This window comes from Coffea eugenioides, chromosome 8, assembly GCF_003713205.1.
Source record: "Coffea eugenioides isolate CCC68of chromosome 8, Ceug_1.0, whole genome shotgun sequence".
NCBI classification, from domain to species: domain Eukaryota; kingdom Viridiplantae; phylum Streptophyta; class Magnoliopsida; order Gentianales; family Rubiaceae; genus Coffea; species Coffea eugenioides.
In genome coordinates, this window is record NC_040042.1 from 1371234 (window position 1) to 1390650 (window position 19417).

General features: G+C 36.0%; 2 protein-coding genes and 2 non-coding genes across 5 annotated transcripts; 3 read left to right on the forward strand and 1 right to left on the reverse strand.

Annotated features, from left to right (window-relative positions):
* Positions 1-4567: 4567 nt before the first annotated feature.
* On the reverse strand, positions 4568-6931 carry LOC113779710 (NAD(P)H-quinone oxidoreductase subunit U, chloroplastic). The gene is made up of 5 exons (XM_027325400.1): positions 6532-6931; positions 5995-6056; positions 5822-5911; positions 5585-5725; positions 4568-4769 (listed from the first exon to the last, which is right to left on the reverse strand). Exons 1-5 carry the CDS (start codon positions 6836-6838, stop codon positions 4671-4673), a joined length of 699 nt encoding a protein of 232 aa, XP_027181201.1. The 5' UTR covers positions 6839-6931; the 3' UTR covers positions 4568-4670.
* Positions 6932-7048: 117 nt separating this feature from the next.
* On the forward strand, positions 7049-7120 carry TRNAD-GUC. The gene has a single exon. It is a non-coding gene; the product is annotated as a tRNA-Asp (tRNA).
* A 98-nt stretch (positions 7121-7218) lies between these two features.
* On the forward strand, positions 7219-7290 carry TRNAD-GUC. The gene has a single exon. It is a non-coding gene; the product is annotated as a tRNA-Asp (tRNA).
* Positions 7291-7393: 103 nt separating this feature from the next.
* On the forward strand, positions 7394-12869 carry LOC113779200 (peroxisome biogenesis factor 10). Of its 2 annotated transcripts, none has more exons than XM_027324706.1 (12): positions 7394-7664; positions 8171-8454; positions 8600-8631; positions 9363-9452; positions 9884-9978; positions 10068-10263; positions 10492-10561; positions 10661-10739; positions 11107-11240; positions 11370-11464; positions 12160-12248; positions 12360-12869. In XM_027324706.1, exons 2-12 carry the CDS (start codon positions 8235-8237, stop codon positions 12460-12462), a joined length of 1203 nt encoding a protein of 400 aa, XP_027180507.1. In that variant the 5' UTR covers positions 7394-7664; positions 8171-8234; the 3' UTR covers positions 12463-12869. The 2 variants fall into 2 exon arrangements, with proteins under 2 accessions (XP_027180507.1, XP_027180506.1); XM_027324705.1 differs by having other exon boundaries at positions 8234-8454.
* The last annotated feature ends 6548 nt before the right edge of the window (positions 12870-19417 follow it).

A 19417-nucleotide genomic window follows, 5' to 3' on the forward strand; every position in this document is an offset into this window, starting at 1 on the left:
TGCCTTTTTTGGGCGCAAGTGATTGATATATTTTGGGGGAGTCCAAGGGGAGTGGCCGTTATTGGGAAGGGATCACTCAAAGTTGAGCCGAGACGGCAATGATAACTGTGAAAGTGTCAACCCCCGTCCTCCTGGCGACGTGACTATTTCTTCAGTCTTGTTTTTTTCCCCCCTTCCGAATGTCGGTGGTCCATTCTCTGTGCTTCCCATTATAGTTTTTTTTTTTTCTCATTTTTCTTTTCAATTCCCTCTCTACACCGGTGGGGGTGGGATTCACTACATGGTGATTATGAATCTTGCCAAGACAAAAAGCATCTGTGAGTACCGAGTCTTTGACCCAATTGGTTTCTCTCCTCTGCGGCGTGGAGTAGTATTAAGTTCTGGGGGGTTTGAAGCTGTATTTAGTCTTATTCGAAGATCCACTATTTTAGTCCTTGGAGGACGTTTGGTTTCGTTAGCCCGGGATATCTTAGACCAGCATATTAGGAATTCAGTTGAACTAGCAAAAATGAAACAAGAACGGGCCACAAGAACGGACTGGTTTAAACTAGGTGTACATCTTCTTCAACCTCGGATTGCTTGTTTTCTTTTTCTTTCTTTTTCCGTTTTCTTTGGGTTTTTGGTTTAGGGGGCTGTAATTTTGGTTTCGTCATTTTCACCGTGAAGAGTAAAATTGGTATGACATTTACGTTAGTTTACTGTGATTGGGGGATTTACGAATTTAGTCGAGTCATTGAGTTGGAGAGGCTGTAGGAAAAGGATTGTGGGATCCATCATTTTCTCAAACCCGGGTTATATTAAGAGCATGCAAGAGCGAGGAAGAGAGAGAGCAGTGAACTGCAGGCAAGCGTGGTCGGATGCTTCACCCCTAATCGGTAGGTCTAGTCTAGGTCAGGGATTTGAGTTATTGATGGATAGGTGGCAGCTGCTGTTGGTCAACTTTTGAAGGGGGAAAAAAAAACAAGAGAGAGAGCATTGGGCTTGGTGGAATTACAAAAAGACGAGGAGTATGGCGAGTTCTTTTTTTTTTTTTTTCCTTAATTGAAAAATGAGAGTTCTATTTGTTACATGGTGAATTGTAGCGTACAACCACGTCCATGAGGGTGGTATGGGAGGTATCTAACATTTGCCCCCTGATTCTCTCCCAATCGGGATTTTTCTAAACCTAAAGTTTTCATTTCATGAATTTCGTTCGGTTATAATGATTAATCGCAAGTTAGTACACAATATAGCAGAAATTTGACGGCTGGAAAATGGGGCTAAAATTGATTAGCAAAAGCTATCGCCCGAAACTGAGAAAGGGCAAAAAAAAAAAAAAAAGCACATTGCCACCGACCCACGTAGCCTGCCCCCTTACCTGTCGTGTCCCTCCATGCCACCCTATCCGTGAGTACCCTCTCTACTCCGTTCCTTCCCCTTCCTTGAGGCCCCTTTTTTCCTCGCCCTTTTTCCTTCTCTTCACTTACAAACCTTCTCGTCTTAAGATTCTTTTAACTACCAAATTTGGATGCGGGGGAATGTGCATGTTGGTGGCAGCGAAAGTTGGGAAGGCAAGGTAAAGCTGCGAGCTTTTTTTTTTTTTTTTTTTGTTGGGTTGGGGGGTGTGTGCGTGTGTTGTAGATGTAAAAAGATGGGGAAAGGTGGCAGGGAATGGTGAACAGGGTTGTGGGAAGAAGGGAGGTGGTCTTGAAGAAAAAATTTAAGAAAAAAAGGGTAATTTTAGAAACTTTTCCTAAGGTTTATCTTCCTTGTTCATTTTATTTAAAGTGACAATACTACATTTTCTTGGTTTGGATTAGCCTATTTTTCAAAATTTAGTTTTTCAAATATAATACTATAGTAATACACAAATAAAAATAATTTTAAAAATATCTTATCTCCACTACCCATCACCTCCTCTTTACTCACAAATATAAAAAAAATTAAAATGTATATGTATACAAAAAGATTAAAAAAATTCTCCATTACTCACAACTATACAAAAAAATTTAACATCATCATCTTCTTCCACCTATCTCCCCTACCCACCACCCTGGCCCTCCTTTTCTCTCCTCCCCTCTTTTCCCTTTCGTTCTCTCCTCCTCTTCTTTGCCACCTTCCACCCCTCTCTTCCCTCCTCAAAGGCCTTGATTTGGTTGAGCCCAGATCTAAGAAAAGAGGTTAGGGGTGGTGAGAAAGAAGAGGAAAAGGAAGGAGGAGAGGAAGGATGAGGAAAAAAGGGGTGGTGGCAATGGTGGTGTTAATTTTTTTTAAAAAAAATTGAACATTTTTTAAATTTTAAAAATATTCCAAAATATGTCCAAAAAACACCACAAAAAATATTGACAGTAAAGTTTTTATATAAACTGTTACAATAAAATGTTTTTAAAAATTCCTCAAAAATAGCTAATTCCAATGGAGCTTTAACTATGTTTATGAAAATTTTTTATTGTAGATAGTTAAATAGTTTTAGGGTGCTTTCGAAATTTATAATTTTTGGGATATTTTTTAGAATTAGTGGTGATGGTAGGTAGTGATAAATGAAAGAAGAAAATGTGGTAGTTTATTTTTAATATTTTTATAAGCTATATTGAAGATTATGTATGTTCTTAGAGTTGATTTTGAAGTGTGTTGTAGAATCCTCCCCTCCCTTCTCGTGCTTATAAAACCCTTCTCCGCCCTTCCAAAAGCTGATTGCGACCGACTGTGACTAGAAGAAGTTTCGATGGTGACCTCTACTAGAGGGGCTTTATGGTCACGATCGGAGCTTCTTTGTGCTAGAGGGGAAAAGGGTCTGGGGGAGAGAGAGGAGAGGAGGAAGGAAGAGAGAGAGGAAGAAGTAGGAGGGGAAGAAGAAGGAAAGCATGGTGGTGGTTGGTTGGTTGTGGCAGTGGGTGATTTTTAAAATTTTTCAAAAAATACATCAAGAATATTTAAAATTTTAAAACACCTCAACAAACAACTGCATTAATAATATTTTAATATATACTGTTAAACTAAAATTTATGAAAAGTAATCCTAAAAACATCTAATCCATACTTTTGGACACACCATAAAAACACCAAATCCATATGGATTTCGTATGGATTACATGTTTTTAAAGTTATTTTTCATAAATTTTATTGTAGCGGTACATATGAAAATATTTTGTTAATGTAGTTATTTTTTGAAATTTTAAATATTTTAAATGTATTTTTAAAAAAGAATTAAAAATTCACTCACTATCACTACTAAGTATGAACCACTGCCACCATCCCTTTTCTTTCCCTCGTTCCTTCTCATCCGTCCTCCTCTCTTCCTTCTAGTCCCTTTCCCTGTTCAATGTAGAGAAGTTTCGATCAGACTCAAAAGCCCTTCTAATAGAGGTCAGCTCTGGTTGTGATTGGTTTTTGAAAGGGAAGAGGGTTTTATGGTTGATGGATGGGAGGGAAGGGAAGGGATGAGATGGTTCTACAGTAAGACACTCCAAAAATAAGTCTTAAAACATACATAATTTCAAATTCAATTTATAAAAATATGTTTAAAAAAAGTTACCATATTTTCTTCTTCCATTTATCATCACTACCTATCATCGCCACCAATTCTAAAGAATACCTCAAAACATTATCAATTCTAAAAACATCTTAAAATAATCTATCTATCTATAATAAAAGTTTTTCACATATATCGCTATAGTAAAATTTTTGAAAAAAAACCCCTAAATTGTAGCGGTGTATATGAAAATATTATTAATGTAGTTATTTCTTGGGATGTTTTTAGAATTTTAAATGTTCTTAGTATATGTTTTAAAAATTTTAAAAAAATCACCAACCACTGCCACCACCCCCTTGCTCTTCGTCCTTCCCTCATTCCTCCTCTATCTTCTCCCAAACCCCTTCCCCCTCCAATGCAGAGAAGCTTAATTCGCGACCTTAGGGGCACTCCGATAGAGTCCGATCGCGACCAACTTCTAGAAAGGAGGGGAAGGGTTTTCCAGGCAGGTGAGGGAAGAAGAGAAGAGGATGAAGGAGGGAAGGAAGGAGGAGGAGTAGGAGAAAAAAAGAGATGGAGGGGATAGAGGCGGTGATTGGTGGTGGTGAGTGGCAGTGATTGTTGGTAGTGGTTGTAAGGGACAGTGGTGGCTTGTGGTGGTGCTGGAAATTTTTTTATTTTTAAAATTTTTTTAATTGTATTAAAAAATGTATGTATGAATTAGGTGTTTTTGAAATTATTTTCAGAACGTGTTACTATAGTATTGCTGTTGAAAAATAAGTTTGTGAAAAACAATCCAATCCAAAAAGAGCATTGCCTTTGGTCTTTGTTTTTGTTTTTGTTGGCTTTTCTTCAATTTTATCTTTTTTTTTTGGTAATTTTTGCGAGGGCAGCGTTCAAGTAATTGATTTTAGCCATGATGCTTTGCCCAAGGTAAAGGCATCACACTATTTCATCTACTTGGAAATAATAATTGGGTTTTTTTTTATAGCCATTTATTTGTCAAAATTTATTTATTTGCATCATCAATATAATTTTTAATCACTTTTTTATTATATATATTACATAAAAAAAAAATGCTACAGTTTTTTTTTAAAAAAAATTATCCAAAATAATCTACTGTTCAAACATACTCAATTAATAATTGTGTGAAGGATTGAATGATTTGTAACCGCTTTTAACAGAATTAAGAGAGAGAATGATACGTAACCACGGATTTCTTATCTTATATTGAATACAATTGACAAAATACTGGACAATATAAACCAGCCAAATATGAAGTATCCCACCAGTCTCGTTGGTCCTACGTCCTCCGGTTCCTGTTCATCATCATGTGCAAAAAACATCGGGTGTGTTTGGAGTGAGATGATTTCAAATAAAATAATTTGTTTCACAAATTTCAATCATTTTTTTTATCTTTTTAATTATTTTTTTATCTTAAATACTTCACATTACAAAAATTGTTACAATAATTATCTCAAATAAATCATTCAAATAAATTTCTATCCAGACAAACTCATCATCTCTTGTTGAATGAATCAAGAAAATTAGCTTTGTTTGAATTATATTTTTTTTGAATTTTTTTCAGAAAAATTACTGTGATAATTTGACATATGTGAAATAAAAAAAATGATTAAAAAATATGCTCACGAAAAACGTGATAATTTTAAAAAAAAAAAAATTTTGCTTTCCACGCTGAGCTTTAACATGTGCTAATGAAGAGGGCTCTATCCTGTAAGTAAGTAGAGGGTGGAGGGAGGAGGATCCAACAATTGTATGACTATAAGGTTCTTGTTTCTGAACCAAAACTTTTCATCCTCTCAGCGGAGAAATATTAGTGGGAACCATAGGCTAAATTTCGCTCTCAGCTGAGATCATCTTTTATCCTTGTTCATATGCCGGTTAAAACAAAATTGGAGCCAAATGCAACTTTCAGCACAAACAAAAAGGGAACATTTACTTGATGACTTGCCCTCTTACCACTCAGAAGAAAAAGGGAAACTTTGCTAGTACAAATTCAAAAAAAAATTAAAGAAAAAGAAACCAACCCAAGACAATTATTTCCAAACATCGGTTCATGTTGGAAGTAGCTGATTTGGAATTGGGAAATTTGCGAACAGAGAGAGAAACATGCCTGAGGAGGAGGTGTTCCAGTTGGAGTTTGAGTTATGTCAACCTCGAAAGGCCACATATATCTATCCGGTTTTTCACTTCTTGCCAAGCTCCAATCGTATAGACGTCTCTCTTCTACTGAAGACAAAATTGAATACGATTCCTGAGAAAAAAAAAAATCAAACGTAACAGAATGTTGATCAGCCCGAGTAACCTCTTCCCATGAAGTGTGAAGATTGAATTTCATATAGGCACCAACTTTCAAAAGCTCAAGATTTGTGTTGAGTTCTTCTTCGGAAAGTCCTTGACTCAACAGTTCATCAACCTTTTTCTTGTATGCGAGAAAAACCTGGAAATTTACAAGTGAGCTAGAGGGCAGAGGAACCAAGCTCTAGAAGTAAAATTTTTTAGCTGCTTCGGTTATTTCTGGACCTGATCATAAGAACATCCTCTTCGAAGTCCAAGCCTTCCATAGTGATCTGCATCGGTGATTGCTGCACTCTAGGAAAAAAGCGTTTTAGTTGTCAACAGTAATCTCCCATTCTTCATTTTGCAAACCCACTTTTGAGAGGAAGAAAAAGAACTCATTTCAGTGTCAAATACAAATTTCTGCTAGAAAAGAACCATCAGCTTCAGCTCAATAGCGGACAAAATTCTAAACAAGCTGGAGGAATTAATTTAAAAGAATTTCAAATCTTGCATTAAATCCCTCAATCCGAATGTAGCCTTTTGGAAGCAAAAGATGCAAGTACCATGCTGCTGCTACTTCTGGTGTTGTAAAACTTATAATTCATCCGGCTAAAATTTAGAGAAAATTCTCAGTTCTTAAATTTGGATTCTGCAAACATTCTTCATTAGCAATGAGCAAACATTCTTCTCGTTTACAAAATCAAGACGGACATAAACAATCATGATAGTAGAAAGCCAATGCTTTGCTTCGTAAAGGAAGTGAATGAATTAATTAGGCACCTATGCCACGAAGAGCCTTGTCAACATTAAGAGGAGAAATCAAGGATGGAGGGCCCTGCGGAACTTCAGCAGGCGTAGTTTCTTCAGACTCTACTGTTTCTGAGGTTGCCGCAGTTTCTTCAGCAGAAACCTCGCTGCCAGAGCTCCTCACAACAACCGCTCTACGAGCCCACTTTCTTGCATCAGGAAGCTTAAAATGGCATGAACCACGACTACCGTTATTACTTGTTCTTGAAGACGTTGATGAACAAAAATGAGGAGTTGCTGCTGCTGCTGCTGCCGCCGCCGTGGTGGCCGATGCAGCCATTTTGCGGGTGTGCTGGGGAAGATGTATGCAAGTCTTGAGGGGTTGGTTTATTCGTAGTTTTCATGCACAGATGATTGTTGAGGTCGAAAGAGGCTTTGCCTTTGCGGAGATAAAGCTGCTACGTTTCTGCACCATGGAAATGCTATCTGATTGTTTTTTTCATCAATTGTGCTGAATAACTAGGTCTTTCTATCATTCGTAGGCAACAAGGTCGTTGTAGTATAGTGGTGAGTATTTCCGCCTGTCACGCGGACGACCCGGGTTCGATCCCCGGCAACGGCGCTTATTTTTGCAAATCTAAGTTTGGCTAAATAAGTTGATCTCTCGTTCTTAGCCTAAGTTTCGTTAAATAAGTTAATCTCTCGCTCTTAGCCAACAAGGTCGTTGTAGTATAGTGGTAAGTATTTCCGCCTGTCACGCGGACGACCCGGGTTCGATCCCCGGCAACGGCGAATACTTTTGCAAACCCAAGTTTTGCTGATTGTCAAAAATTGCGAAATTGGTCCTTCGTTTTTGTGGATGATGCTTTTTCAGGGTCTCTTAAAAATTGATGCATTTTAGTGGAACTTTCAATATTTTGGTTGGGACAATTTGGCAAATGATCAATTATACATGTAGATTATCCTTTTCTGATCTCTCTGGTGCAATTTTATTCTCAGTTTTTAGAAACTGAGGAATTTCTTCCAGTGCTACCTATCCAGAACTTTACTAAAATCAGCCGAGTTCTCGGCTCTCACTTCCATTCAGTTGTCATCGCAAATTCACTAGCTTAGCTTCTGACCCTTGTCAAGTTGTCTGAGCCTTCTGGGAGCTAATCTGCTTGCAGGTAAGGGTGCCCATCATCTATATGTGAAAATGTCGGACAAAATAATCCGTGTTATCTTTATATTTTCCCCTCCATCAATGTAAAAGGGCTTATTGCCATTCCTACAATTTTTTTGGTTTTGATAATTGGTTAAATTTGTGTGTTGATGATTTTTTGTTCCCCGCTCGTCAATCCAAACCCAAAGCTGTGTGTTAACTAAAGATAGGCTTTTTCCCCCCCTTAACCCAGCGGAAGGAATGAACTTGTGGCGGGTCGTTGTGTTTTAATGGTTTTATTGAAGAATAGGGCTTAAGTTTTCATTTGGCTTTCTTCATGTTAAGTTTGTGTTTGTTTCTACTTCATTCTATCTATTTATATGCAATTTGAATTTCTTTTATTATTGTATTTGTTTTTTCGTACTTCCAATGAGCTAATTTAACTAACCAATCAGCGACTTATTAAGGGTTCCTTTTATTGATGGTTTTTCTCAAGAAGAATGAATCTTGACGCCTTTGCTTCAATTGTAGGCTATAGAACACTATCAGAAAGCTTTCAGTACTTTCTTTTTGAGCAAGTTTGTATATTAGCAGGATGCGCCTCGCAGAATCACTAAGGGATTCTGGAGATGTCAGGAGTAGTAGAGAGGAGGCTGGGCCTAGCGGTACCTCTGGCTCTGTTCCAGATAGCACTGCTCGTGTTAGGAGGTTTCCATTGGCGGCGCAACCTGAAATTATGAGAGCTGCTGAGAAGGATGACCAGTATGCTTCCTTTGTCTACGAAGCCTGTCGTGATGCCTTTCGTCAGCTTTTTGGTGGGTTTGCACATATGCTTGAATTATTGTTGATAATATCAGCTCTTTGTTATCTTGACTTAATTTTTTTTATTTTTTTGGTTGATAATGTCGTTCGCATAATTGCATTTTTAACTTGCTTCTCAATTTCTTACTGTTTTAAAAGGTACAAGAGTTGCGATGGCTTATCAGAATGAGGTTAGCACATCCGATATCTTTACTTTAAACTTTGTCTTTATGAAGATCTCTTATTTTTGGCAAATTGAAAGTTTGCCTGGAACCATACTGGTATATGTGATAAACTGTTTGAATGAATCAACAGATATTAATTTGAATAAAACCAGAAATTCTTCCTTTTGTTTCATGGATTTCTTTAAGATTATGTTTCCCTGATCTTGATTTTATTATTATTGATTTTGGTCAGAATGTAAGTTGCCTTCTACCAATTTTTGTAATATGGCTCTGCTGGGAGGCTCTTCATGTATTTCTATGGCGTACCAATCGTGAGTGGTTAACAAAGAGATAGGGAACGAACTCTTGATGATAACATACATTTTATTTCTGAAATTAGAGACTTAAAAGTGCAATGTAAATTGTTTGTGTTCATGGAAATTTGTGTTTTGAATTTAGACAGATGCATGTGAGGTGCTCTATGTTTATTAAGCATTTCTTTGATTGAAGAAAGTGGTTTCTGAATGGAGAAAAAGTAGAATAAGGTATCTGAGAGACCTATGTGGAAAAGAGATCAGTTTCACTGAAAAGGACATTATGTTCTTTAGGTCCTGTTCAAACAACTGTATTTGATGGGGCATTAATTATTTTAATGTTTTTTGATGAGCATCTTAATTCTACAAATGCATTTTTTTTCAGCTTTGTGTTGACAATTTTTGTGGTTATTGGGTGACATCTGAGCCGTTACTCCTTTACAGACAAAGCTTTTGGGCCAGATGCTTTATTATGTGTTAACAACAGGCGCTGGACTACAAACGTTGGGAGAAGAATACTGTGACATCATTCAGGTGTTTCTCTTATTCCCTCTGTGGATTCTTGTCTTGGAACATCATGAGCATTTTAGCTTCGCTTTTGTGGCAAACTTATCCGTGTTTACACATAGCAAACACAATTATGCTGGTTAGCATGATGATAACTAACATATGCTAGCATGATGATAACACATGAAAGCATATGCTTGGAACTGTGGGGGCTTCATTCAATAGGCAAATCATTCTGTCTAGATCCAAAGAGGATATCATGCACAAATTTTGCTTTTGCATAATGCATTTGCCTACCTGAAAAACAGCTACACCATATTATAGTTACATTCTTAAGAAAATTCTTCCATTGCAGCTTATATGTGCCTCATTTCTCATTTTATATGATGTTATTTTTATTGGTCCGGGAATTTTTTTTTTTATGAGCCTTCCTTAACCAAATATTGTGTATCATACAGGTTGCAGGACCATATGGGCTTTCACCAACACCTGCTAGGCGTGCCCTCTTTATATTCTATCAAACAGCAGTTCCTTACATTGCAGAAAGAGTCAGGTTTTCCTGCTATTTGACGAGGATCTTGTTTCACTGCGAAAGTGAATCCTTTTGAACCAACATTTCATTTTATCCTGGCTGTTTTGCAGCTCAAGAATTGCTTCTCGCGGCATCTCACTTGCTGATTCACTATCTGATGATCTTCTTCTTGATGATGCTAGCCAGAGCACCCATATACAACCTCCTGATAATGATGAAGTTGCAGTGTCCTTATTATCAGGTTTTTCCAGATGGAAAGCAAAAGTAGTTGGACTATGGTCCTATGCAGTTCAGAGGTGGCCATCAGTATGCCCTCTTCCTTGTACTTTTTCCTGCATTGTTTGCAAAATTTGGTCAAAGATAGTTGGAGGATATGGTCTCAATTTACATTAAAACCCATTTTGTATTATTTTCCTGTGATACTTTTCTTTCAACAATTCACTTATGTTTTCTACATATGCTCATCACATTTCTTGGTTTAAGCCATAGATATTTGGTTTCATTTGTAACATCTTCTGATGCTTTTGAGTTCAGGTCCTTCCTTTTGCCCGTGAGATTTTACAGTTGGTTCTCCGCACTAACCTCATGTTTTTCTATTTTGAAGGTAATAAATACATTATTGGTGTTGCCTATCCATTCATTATGGATTATGCGGTTTAGTTTGAGAAACTTCTTAATGTCTTACAAATTTTCTTTGTGACAGGTCTCTATTATCATGTTTCAAAACGTGCTGCAGGGATTCGCTATGTCTTCATCAGCAAAACTACCAGCCAACGACCACGGTAATTTTGTTGCTCAAGATGAGCCATTCTGAAACATCTTTGTCTATTGGGCCATGTAGATTTACATTTCTATACTGTTCTGTTTTCTGCAACAGACTTTTTTTCTTCTGGCTTATCAATTATTTCTAAATCTTTTAGAAAAAAAAAGGTTATTTGTAGATTTTTTTAATTATAGACTACATACGCAAACATTGTGCATCCACAAATACAGTCTGCGTACTGGTATATAGTAGTTTGATGTTCTTGCATGTGCCTTGTTACTATTTGAAATTTTTGCAACTATCATTGCAGAAGCCGGGTAGACATATCTATTTGTATGGTCCTTTCTAAGTATGTCCAAGATGATCAGGTTCCTCTTTTCATGCAGATATCAAATATTAGGTGTTTTTCTTCTAGTTCAGCTTTGTATCATTGCTGCCGAAGGATTGCGCCGGAGTAATTTATCTTCCATTGCCAGTTCAGTTCATCAAGCATCTCCTGGGACCTACCAAACATCTGCAGGTTTCTGAAATGTTCAATTTTCCCAATTATACGCTAATGTAGCATCAGATCCTATGTGTTTCTATTTTCCCTTTTACAACTTACGGGTTGCCAATTAACTATTTTTTTTTCTTATGCTCGAGTCTGCAGGGCGTGGTTTACCTGTTTTGAATGAAGAAGGCAATCTCATAAGTGGGGATACTGAAAAGAGTAGTTGGGTCTCTGATCTGGCATCAACTTCTGAGGTAGGTTTAGTGTTTTATTCAGTTCAGGATATGCATCATTTTCTGAGGACAAATGCCCACTAACCTTTATGTTATGTTCTACTGCGTATTAATGCATGTGATGCTATGATGATGGTTTGCCTTTCTCAGTTTGTTGAAGATGATTTAATTGATGTCTAAATATAGGCTGAGTTGCTACATGTCAGGTTATGTACAAGTATATGTAATGTTGCTTTTGCACCATTCAGTTGTGACTACAAATTTGTAGAACTAATTACTGAACTTCTTTAAATCTTGAGCTTCCCCAAATACAGGAAACCAAGCAGGTTTCTATAGTATATTTGCTATCAGTTAAGACTTGTGTTTCTTTGAGAATCCAGTTTTAAGCACAATTCTTGGCTGTCAATTTGTCAGCTACAAGTGTTTCATTCTTATCATTCTTTCTCCTTTTTCTTTTTTGCCTTTTCTTTTACAAATTGTGTTAGTCTAAATTTTCTGATAAAGATTTGAGTCCACTTGATTAAATAAACACCTGCAAAATTTGAACTCTGAAGTCCGATGTTAATAGTGAACCTCCTTTTCTTTTTTGCCTAAATTTTGAAGTGCTGCTAATAAATATCTCCTTTCCCTTTTTTTTTCCCTTAAGGGTCACAGTTCTTGGCATGTTTTGTTGTGTTTGATTGCAAATTAATTCTCAAAAATCATAATTGTTTTAGTCTAGTGCGACTGGAGTTAGCAAATGCACACTTTGCTTAAGCAACCGCCAACACCCGACAGCCACTCCTTGCGGTCACGTGTTTTGCTGGTAATGTCTTCTGCAACCTGCTGTGTTATCTTTTATGCCGCTGCAGAGTATAGCTTACTTTCTTGCTCACCTTTTTTTTTTAAATTAAATTTGATGTTGCTTTAATTGTAGGAACTGCATTATGGAGTGGTGTAACGAAAAGCCTGAGTGTCCTCTCTGTCGTTCTCCTGTAACTCATTCAAGCCTAGTCTGTCTCTATCATTCAGATTTTTAGCTTGTCATATTGAATTCAAGTGCAAAATACAAGAAATAGTGACCTAACTACGTAGAAGGGTAAGCTTAGCGGGCATTTTTTTGACCTACATCAGAGCTTGATTTTCTTTATGATTAGCTCATGAGAAATTGACCAGTTAAAAGATTTATATCCTTGTTAAAATATTACGTCTGAGGATGCCATGATTAGTCAATCGTAGCCTTGTGTAACAGCATAGAAGGATTCAATAAGAGTTGTTTTCCTTGTATGAGCCTATCGGTGCTCAAGCATACAAAAGAACAGCACAAACTGTATAAAAGTGAATGTTGAAACCTGAAATTCCCTATGTACATGCATGGCAGCAATGCCTTTGTCAAGTTCTGTATATATATATATATACATACATACACGATGAATTATAGATTGAATTTGAAAGGTCACTATTACAGCGAGCTGGTCAGTACGAAGTACCTGTCTCGTGTCTGAAGGTGACCAGATCTTCCATTTCCATCCAACACGGAGTCCAGAAAATGACTCTGGTTCTCCCTCCAGTGATGGACTGGGAATTTTTTCTGTATAGTTGGTTAAGAGTTTGCTATGAAAGTCTTGAGATGTATAGTATTTTCCATTTGGCATGTATGTCAAATTTGTGCTGATTCAGTAGCTTTTTCTCATGTGGGTAAATCTGCTAAGTATTTTGGATGTCTTCAGGTGAGTTCACCAGCAAGAAGCTTAGCAGTTACCTGGTTTTTCGCAATTGTTTATTGACATTTTTCTTGAAATTAAAGAATTGTTGTTACTTATATTCGTTTAGGCAAAATAAGGAAATGGATTTCTGAAAGGTCTGTTTTAAAGCGATTTCTCTGTTTTCCCAGCTTCCAAGTGTTTCCTTCACTTAAAAACTGGCTTTCAACTCGTGCATTTAATGTACGGAATAACATATTCATTTAATGAATAGTTTTTATATTAATTGTATTTAGGAATGTTTATGCAATTTTAAGAATTCATTGAATCAGAGGTAATAAATTGCTAAGTCAAATTCTAATATTATCAAGTTGTCGGAGAATTTTCTTATAAAAAAATTAGTTAAACGAAAAAGTTCTTGAACATATCCAATTATTCCTATAAGTCGTTGGTCACTAAGAGAGTTTTAAAGCCCTATTTGGGTGTAGGTCAAGGGATCAAATTCCTTTGCCTGTATTCTGAAAAATCTGGACTTTCCTGGAAATGTTATCAGCGAGTGTGTAGGTATTCATTTGGAGTGGTGATGGTTTAATTTCCTTCGGGTTGTTTTTGGGTTTTTTCAGGTCCCCTGACAAAAAAAAAAAAAAAAAGAAAAAGTTCTTGAATATCAATTATCTATCGTCATGCAAAAACTCTAAAATATATCAATATGCAATTACTGTACGCATATCCATCAAACTAAGTTGCTTTTAATTGTTAAAAAAAAAAAAGAAAAGAAAAAACAACGCAAATGATGAGATGAAAGTTGTTAGAAGGGAGAGATTATTTATGATCGTTGCTTGAATGCGGAATAGTTAGGTGCATTAAGAAATTGATCCTTAAATTCTTTCAATTGGCTATGCATTGAACCCGTGCTATGGATGGTATCTGAACGAAGTGCATTTGCTAATCCTGTCCTCAACCGTACCATACCTAGTGATGGTGTGCTAGGAAACATATTTTGCTTTTAAAAGCATTGAGCCCCTGAATTTTATCCTCAGTTGTACTTTACCGTCCTCAATTCAATAAATAGATATTTTGCTCCCCTACTTTATATTTTAGGACAAAAAAATGTTCTTTTTATATTAGTTATTATTTTATTTCTTTTTTGTTTTTTGCCCTTTTTCTATTTGTCCCTATTTTTTTTATATTTTTTAATTTTTCTCCGTTCTCTCATGTGGAAAAGACATAATAAGGGAATAAATAAATAGAAATAAAATAAAATAAAATAGTAAGGACACTTTTGTTTTGAAATATCAAATAAGGGCGGGGTGCTTATTTAATGAATTCAAGGGGACAAAAATGCAACTAAAGGTATAAAGTTAAAGATGGATTTAGTGCATTTAACCCTTTGCTTTTTTGTATGATGTGAGTTGATTGTGATGAGGTTCATCTTTTAATCTTTCACTTACAAATGAAATCATTATGCTTCTCTGATTTATCATTTTTTTTATTTATTTTATCAACCGAGAAATGATGTTGATGTGTGATGTGTGTGTATACATCATTTGAAGCTTAGGTGGAAAATAATTTTCTTGAGTTGAAATCTTGTACATTACGTCTATTAGAGATATGTTTATTAATCAGAAAAGGACATTATGACTATACAAAACTAAATAAACCATGGGCTTTGGAATTAAAAAATAATTCAACTTGCATCGAATTTTTATTTAATAACTAAAAAAAAAAAATTTACAAAGAGACCCAAGTATATTTTAGCACAAAAGGGATTAACAGACATTCTGAGGCCCAATTTGATTTCCTTAACCCTAGAGCCTTCAAAAAATTGGTTTTGAGTCAAGCATGGATCCAAACTCAATCAAGACTTTAACCAGTTTGATGAGGCATGGTCTTCAGATTAGAACCTCACCTTTCTCATTGTTGCATTTTTAGGTCTATATTGATTTGGGATTTACCCCTTTTTTGGAAGAGTAGATCTTATAAACATTATCACCCTTAGATTAATGATATGTGTGCAAAAATTCAATTTTAAATTCAAATTTTGAATAGTTATCATTTATCCAACGCTGACACAGTGTCAGTGTCAGTAGGAAAGATTAATCCTTTTGGTAATTGGTGCATCGAATGGGAACAAACTACAAATACTCAGAGAGGTACACACGAGAGTTTTGAGTATATTAAAAAAAATAAATTTGTTTCTATTTTCATGAGTTTAGATAAACTAACATCTCTACTGTATATAAAGCCTTAACCAGCTTTTGGTGGTGTAAAGAAAAAGTGTCACTTAATGTTTTACTAATTTTACTCCTATTTCCCAAGCACTATAGCACTCAAGAAACTACCCAAAAAAACTTCTACTTTCAAGACTTTAAACTTTCTACGCATAACCAACTAAAACACAATCAACTAAGTTATAAATAATGAAAATAAAATAAAAGAAAAACACACAAAGTTACACATAAAACTAATTTCCATTTATTTGTACCCACATTCATTGAGTGTGCCAGAAGTGCGTGTGTTGATTAAGGACCATTTTCTTTTTCATTTTAGTCAAAGAGGGGGACTTCAAAACTAGGGATGGCAATGGGGGCGGGTGCCCGCCCCGCGGGGGGCTCTCGGGGCGGGGGTTGGGGCGGGGGGTGGGGCAGGGGCGGGGGGGAATTTTTTCGGGCGGGGGGCGGGGGAGTATACCCCCGCCCCATCCCCCGCCCCGCCACCCGCAAAACAAAAAAAAATATATATATAAATATATATATAATTATATATAATATGTAAGTTAATTAGTTATAAACTTATGATAATGATATTATTAGTTAGATGTATTATATAATGTATATTAGTTTATGTAATATAATTGATACATGTCTACTAATATTATGAATAATTATACATGTCTACTAATAGAATTTATTAATTAGTTATACTAAATTTACTAATACATTTATACTAAATTTCTAATTACACTTAATAGAATAACACTTTTTTCTCAAAAAAAAGCACAAACACAATAATGAATTAGTGATTGCATTTGTACTAAAAGTGAAAACTTGACTATTTTAGTTATATTTATTTCATCATATTGGATTGTATTCAAATAACTTCTGTTTGATTGTTTTTATGAGTTTCAATTGTAAAATTACAATGAATAATAATTTGGTGATGTGTTGATATTTTAGTACTTGATTATTTATTAAAATTTAATTATAATAAAATTTATATTAACCCCGCGGGTGCCCCCGGGGAAGGGGGGGCGGGGCGGGCGGCGGGGCGGGGGGCGGGAGGCGGGGGACGGGGGGGGACGGGGAACTAATAGGCAACGGGGCGGGGGACGGGGAGGGGTCCCCCGCCCCAACCCCGCCCCGTTGCCATCCCTATTCAAAACTTCTAAGAGGAAGGAAAAAAAAGGCAAGAACCTGATGTTATAATACCTAGCAGCCCTTTGTGATATTCTTTCTAATCTTATTATAAATCAAGTGAATAGGGATTCCAGATTTTGCTTTAGACCTAATTAAAGATGGTTATTGCCCTAACAGTAATTAACATAATTACTATGGTGGTGCACGCACGATATGATGATGTGACCAAGACCCTCTAATTACTCATGCTACAACTAAAAGTGGTTGTAAAATCAAATTATTAGACCCCATGCTTTTCCACTATTCCCAGGCGGCCAAAAACCTTGATCAAAGTAAAAGAGGAGCTTCTTTATCTTGTCACGTATCTTAAACCATTAATTTAGGTCCAGTTTCCACTCCAATGAAATTTTGTGATCATTACTTGTACTGTGAAAAAAAAAATTATTATTATCATTGCTCCTGTTCTTGGACATATTCCATAAATCCCGCAATAAAATGAGAAAAGAAGAAAATTATCAAGTTGACATCATACCTTGGTCATCCTCCAACATATCATCACGTGTGCAAGGCAACCATGAAACCTCATAATCCTCACTGCCCCCACAAGAAGCACTTTTAAGGCACATTTGATCAGAGAAAGATTTTGGAGCACCAAAACACCGAGCAAGCAGCCACAAAACTCACTAGTCACTAGTGAATAAAGCTCCGGGATAAGGACATATGAGTTTTCTCCACCCCATTCTCTTTCTTTTTTTCTTTTCTTTTCTTTTTCCTTCTAAGTCGGCTTAGACCAGACGAATGCATTAGGGCACTCGTTGAATTTGAGAAGTTAGGAATTTCTGACGTTTTGATGCTGGCAAGGGGATTTGATCTTCTAACCAGCAGTATCCCAAGAGGGACTTAAAGGCACCTCCAGGATAAGGACATATGAGTTTTCTCCACCCCATTCTCTTTCTTTTTTTCTTTTCTTTTCTTTTTCCTTCTAAGTCGGATTAGACCAGACGAATGCATTAGGGCACTCGTTGAATTTGAGAAGTCAGGAATTTCTGACGTTTTGATGCTGGCAAGGGGATTTGATCTTCTAACCAGCAGCACCCCAAGAGGGACTTAAAGGCCTTCCTAGTGACCATTCTCTACTTTGTTCTGCTACTAGTAATTATGTGATTATCCTCCAAAGGCTAAGAGCTCATTCTAGTCTACAAACACAAGAAACAATTTAAGGTGTCTGTTAATGCAAATTCAGCACCTATATATATATATATATATATATATATATATATATATCATTTACAATCAATCCGCATGCGTTTGGGGATGCTGATTCAAATTATTGGAGCATTACAATGTTATAGTCTTCTAATAACAAAAAATCTTGCACTATGACAAAGATACATGCATACAAATGTTGTGTTATTTGAATAATAAAGTCAATGAATTGGAAAATAAATTCTGGGCCATTCAAAACTTGAATTAAGACGTATGCTTGACCAATAATTTTTTTTAAAAAAAAAATTTTGAAATAGAATCCACCACAAAAAAGTTGTATTGAAAAATCTTTGACTCCTTAAAAGGGAGGTCATATTCATGGGCATTTTGAACCCATTGACTTAGTGGAGATGGAGACCTTATAAGCAAAGGTGGGAAGAGCCTTTTTGTACAAATACACTTGGCCAAAAAGGCCTTGAAAATGATTGTGAGCCGCCCTCACAAATGAATAATTACCCTAACACCGTGTTGATTGATTATAAAAAATTTTCTTGTACCCTTGTCTCCCCGACCCATTACTTGAAACAACTAACAACCCAATGAACACACCTTTTTGCACACAACCTCGTGTGACCACAATGCCCTCATGGACAGGAAAAGAATAAAGATATACTAATTGGAAGCTTGATGACAATAATATGTTTTAATCTGCAAATTTAACAGCAGCCATCAAGTTACAATGGGAGGTGGGATAGTTCAAGCGGGCAAAAGTAATTCTTGACCTAGATTCAGTATCACCCTTTTAACTGAATTAATGTTGGCAAACTTGGATTCCATCACCAATCTAGAACTTGTCCAGGGTCTAATTGGGTTATTGTCAGAACTGAATGCTTTATTGTCAGAACTGAGTGCTTGACTAAGTGTTCAAACTTGGTTAGGAGCAACAAATTCGATCGTTGAATCAACTTGACTTCGTTGTATATTCCTCGCAAATTTTCAACTTTCAATGGTCGAATATTTAACCTCATTGATCCAATCAACGGCTGAGTCGAACTTACAGAATTTAAACTTTTCTCCTTTATTTTCCTTTCAAGATAGTATTGCAACAACCATTAGACGAACATTGTCACTCTCTTTTTCTTAGGACGGTCGATCAGATTCACGATGTTAGGCATATATTTATCTCATAAAAACATTGGGATTTCTGACTTATTTCGAATCGAGTCCAAACTCATAGTTAGCTAAACTCTATATTTTGGTTCAAAATCTGTCGATTCTAAAAACATACGAACTCGGTACTAATTTCTTTCTTTGAACTTAGATGGAACCAATCCAACCTCGTTGACAGCTCTGTTTGGATCAAGGAGTTTTTCAAATACTATAAAATTTTTAAAAGGTACTCTAAAAAATAGTCTAAATTTTTTTAATATTTAAAAAATATCCCAAAATATATTTTAAAAACTCTACTACTCTTAAATATTCTAAAATATTTTCTAAAAATATCCCAATATTACTTTAAAAACTCTGCTACAGTAAAATTTTCGATTCTAACTCTATATTTTGGTTCAAAATCTGTCGATTCTAAGAACATACGAACTCAGTGCAACCTCGTTGACAATTCTGTTTCTGTTAAAAGTGAGGAACTCTTCTTTTTTTTTTTTTTTGCGTGAATTCTAAAATTAGTTCAAAGTGTTGAAGTGTGCCAAAATATCCTGTTGGATGAGGTCCCA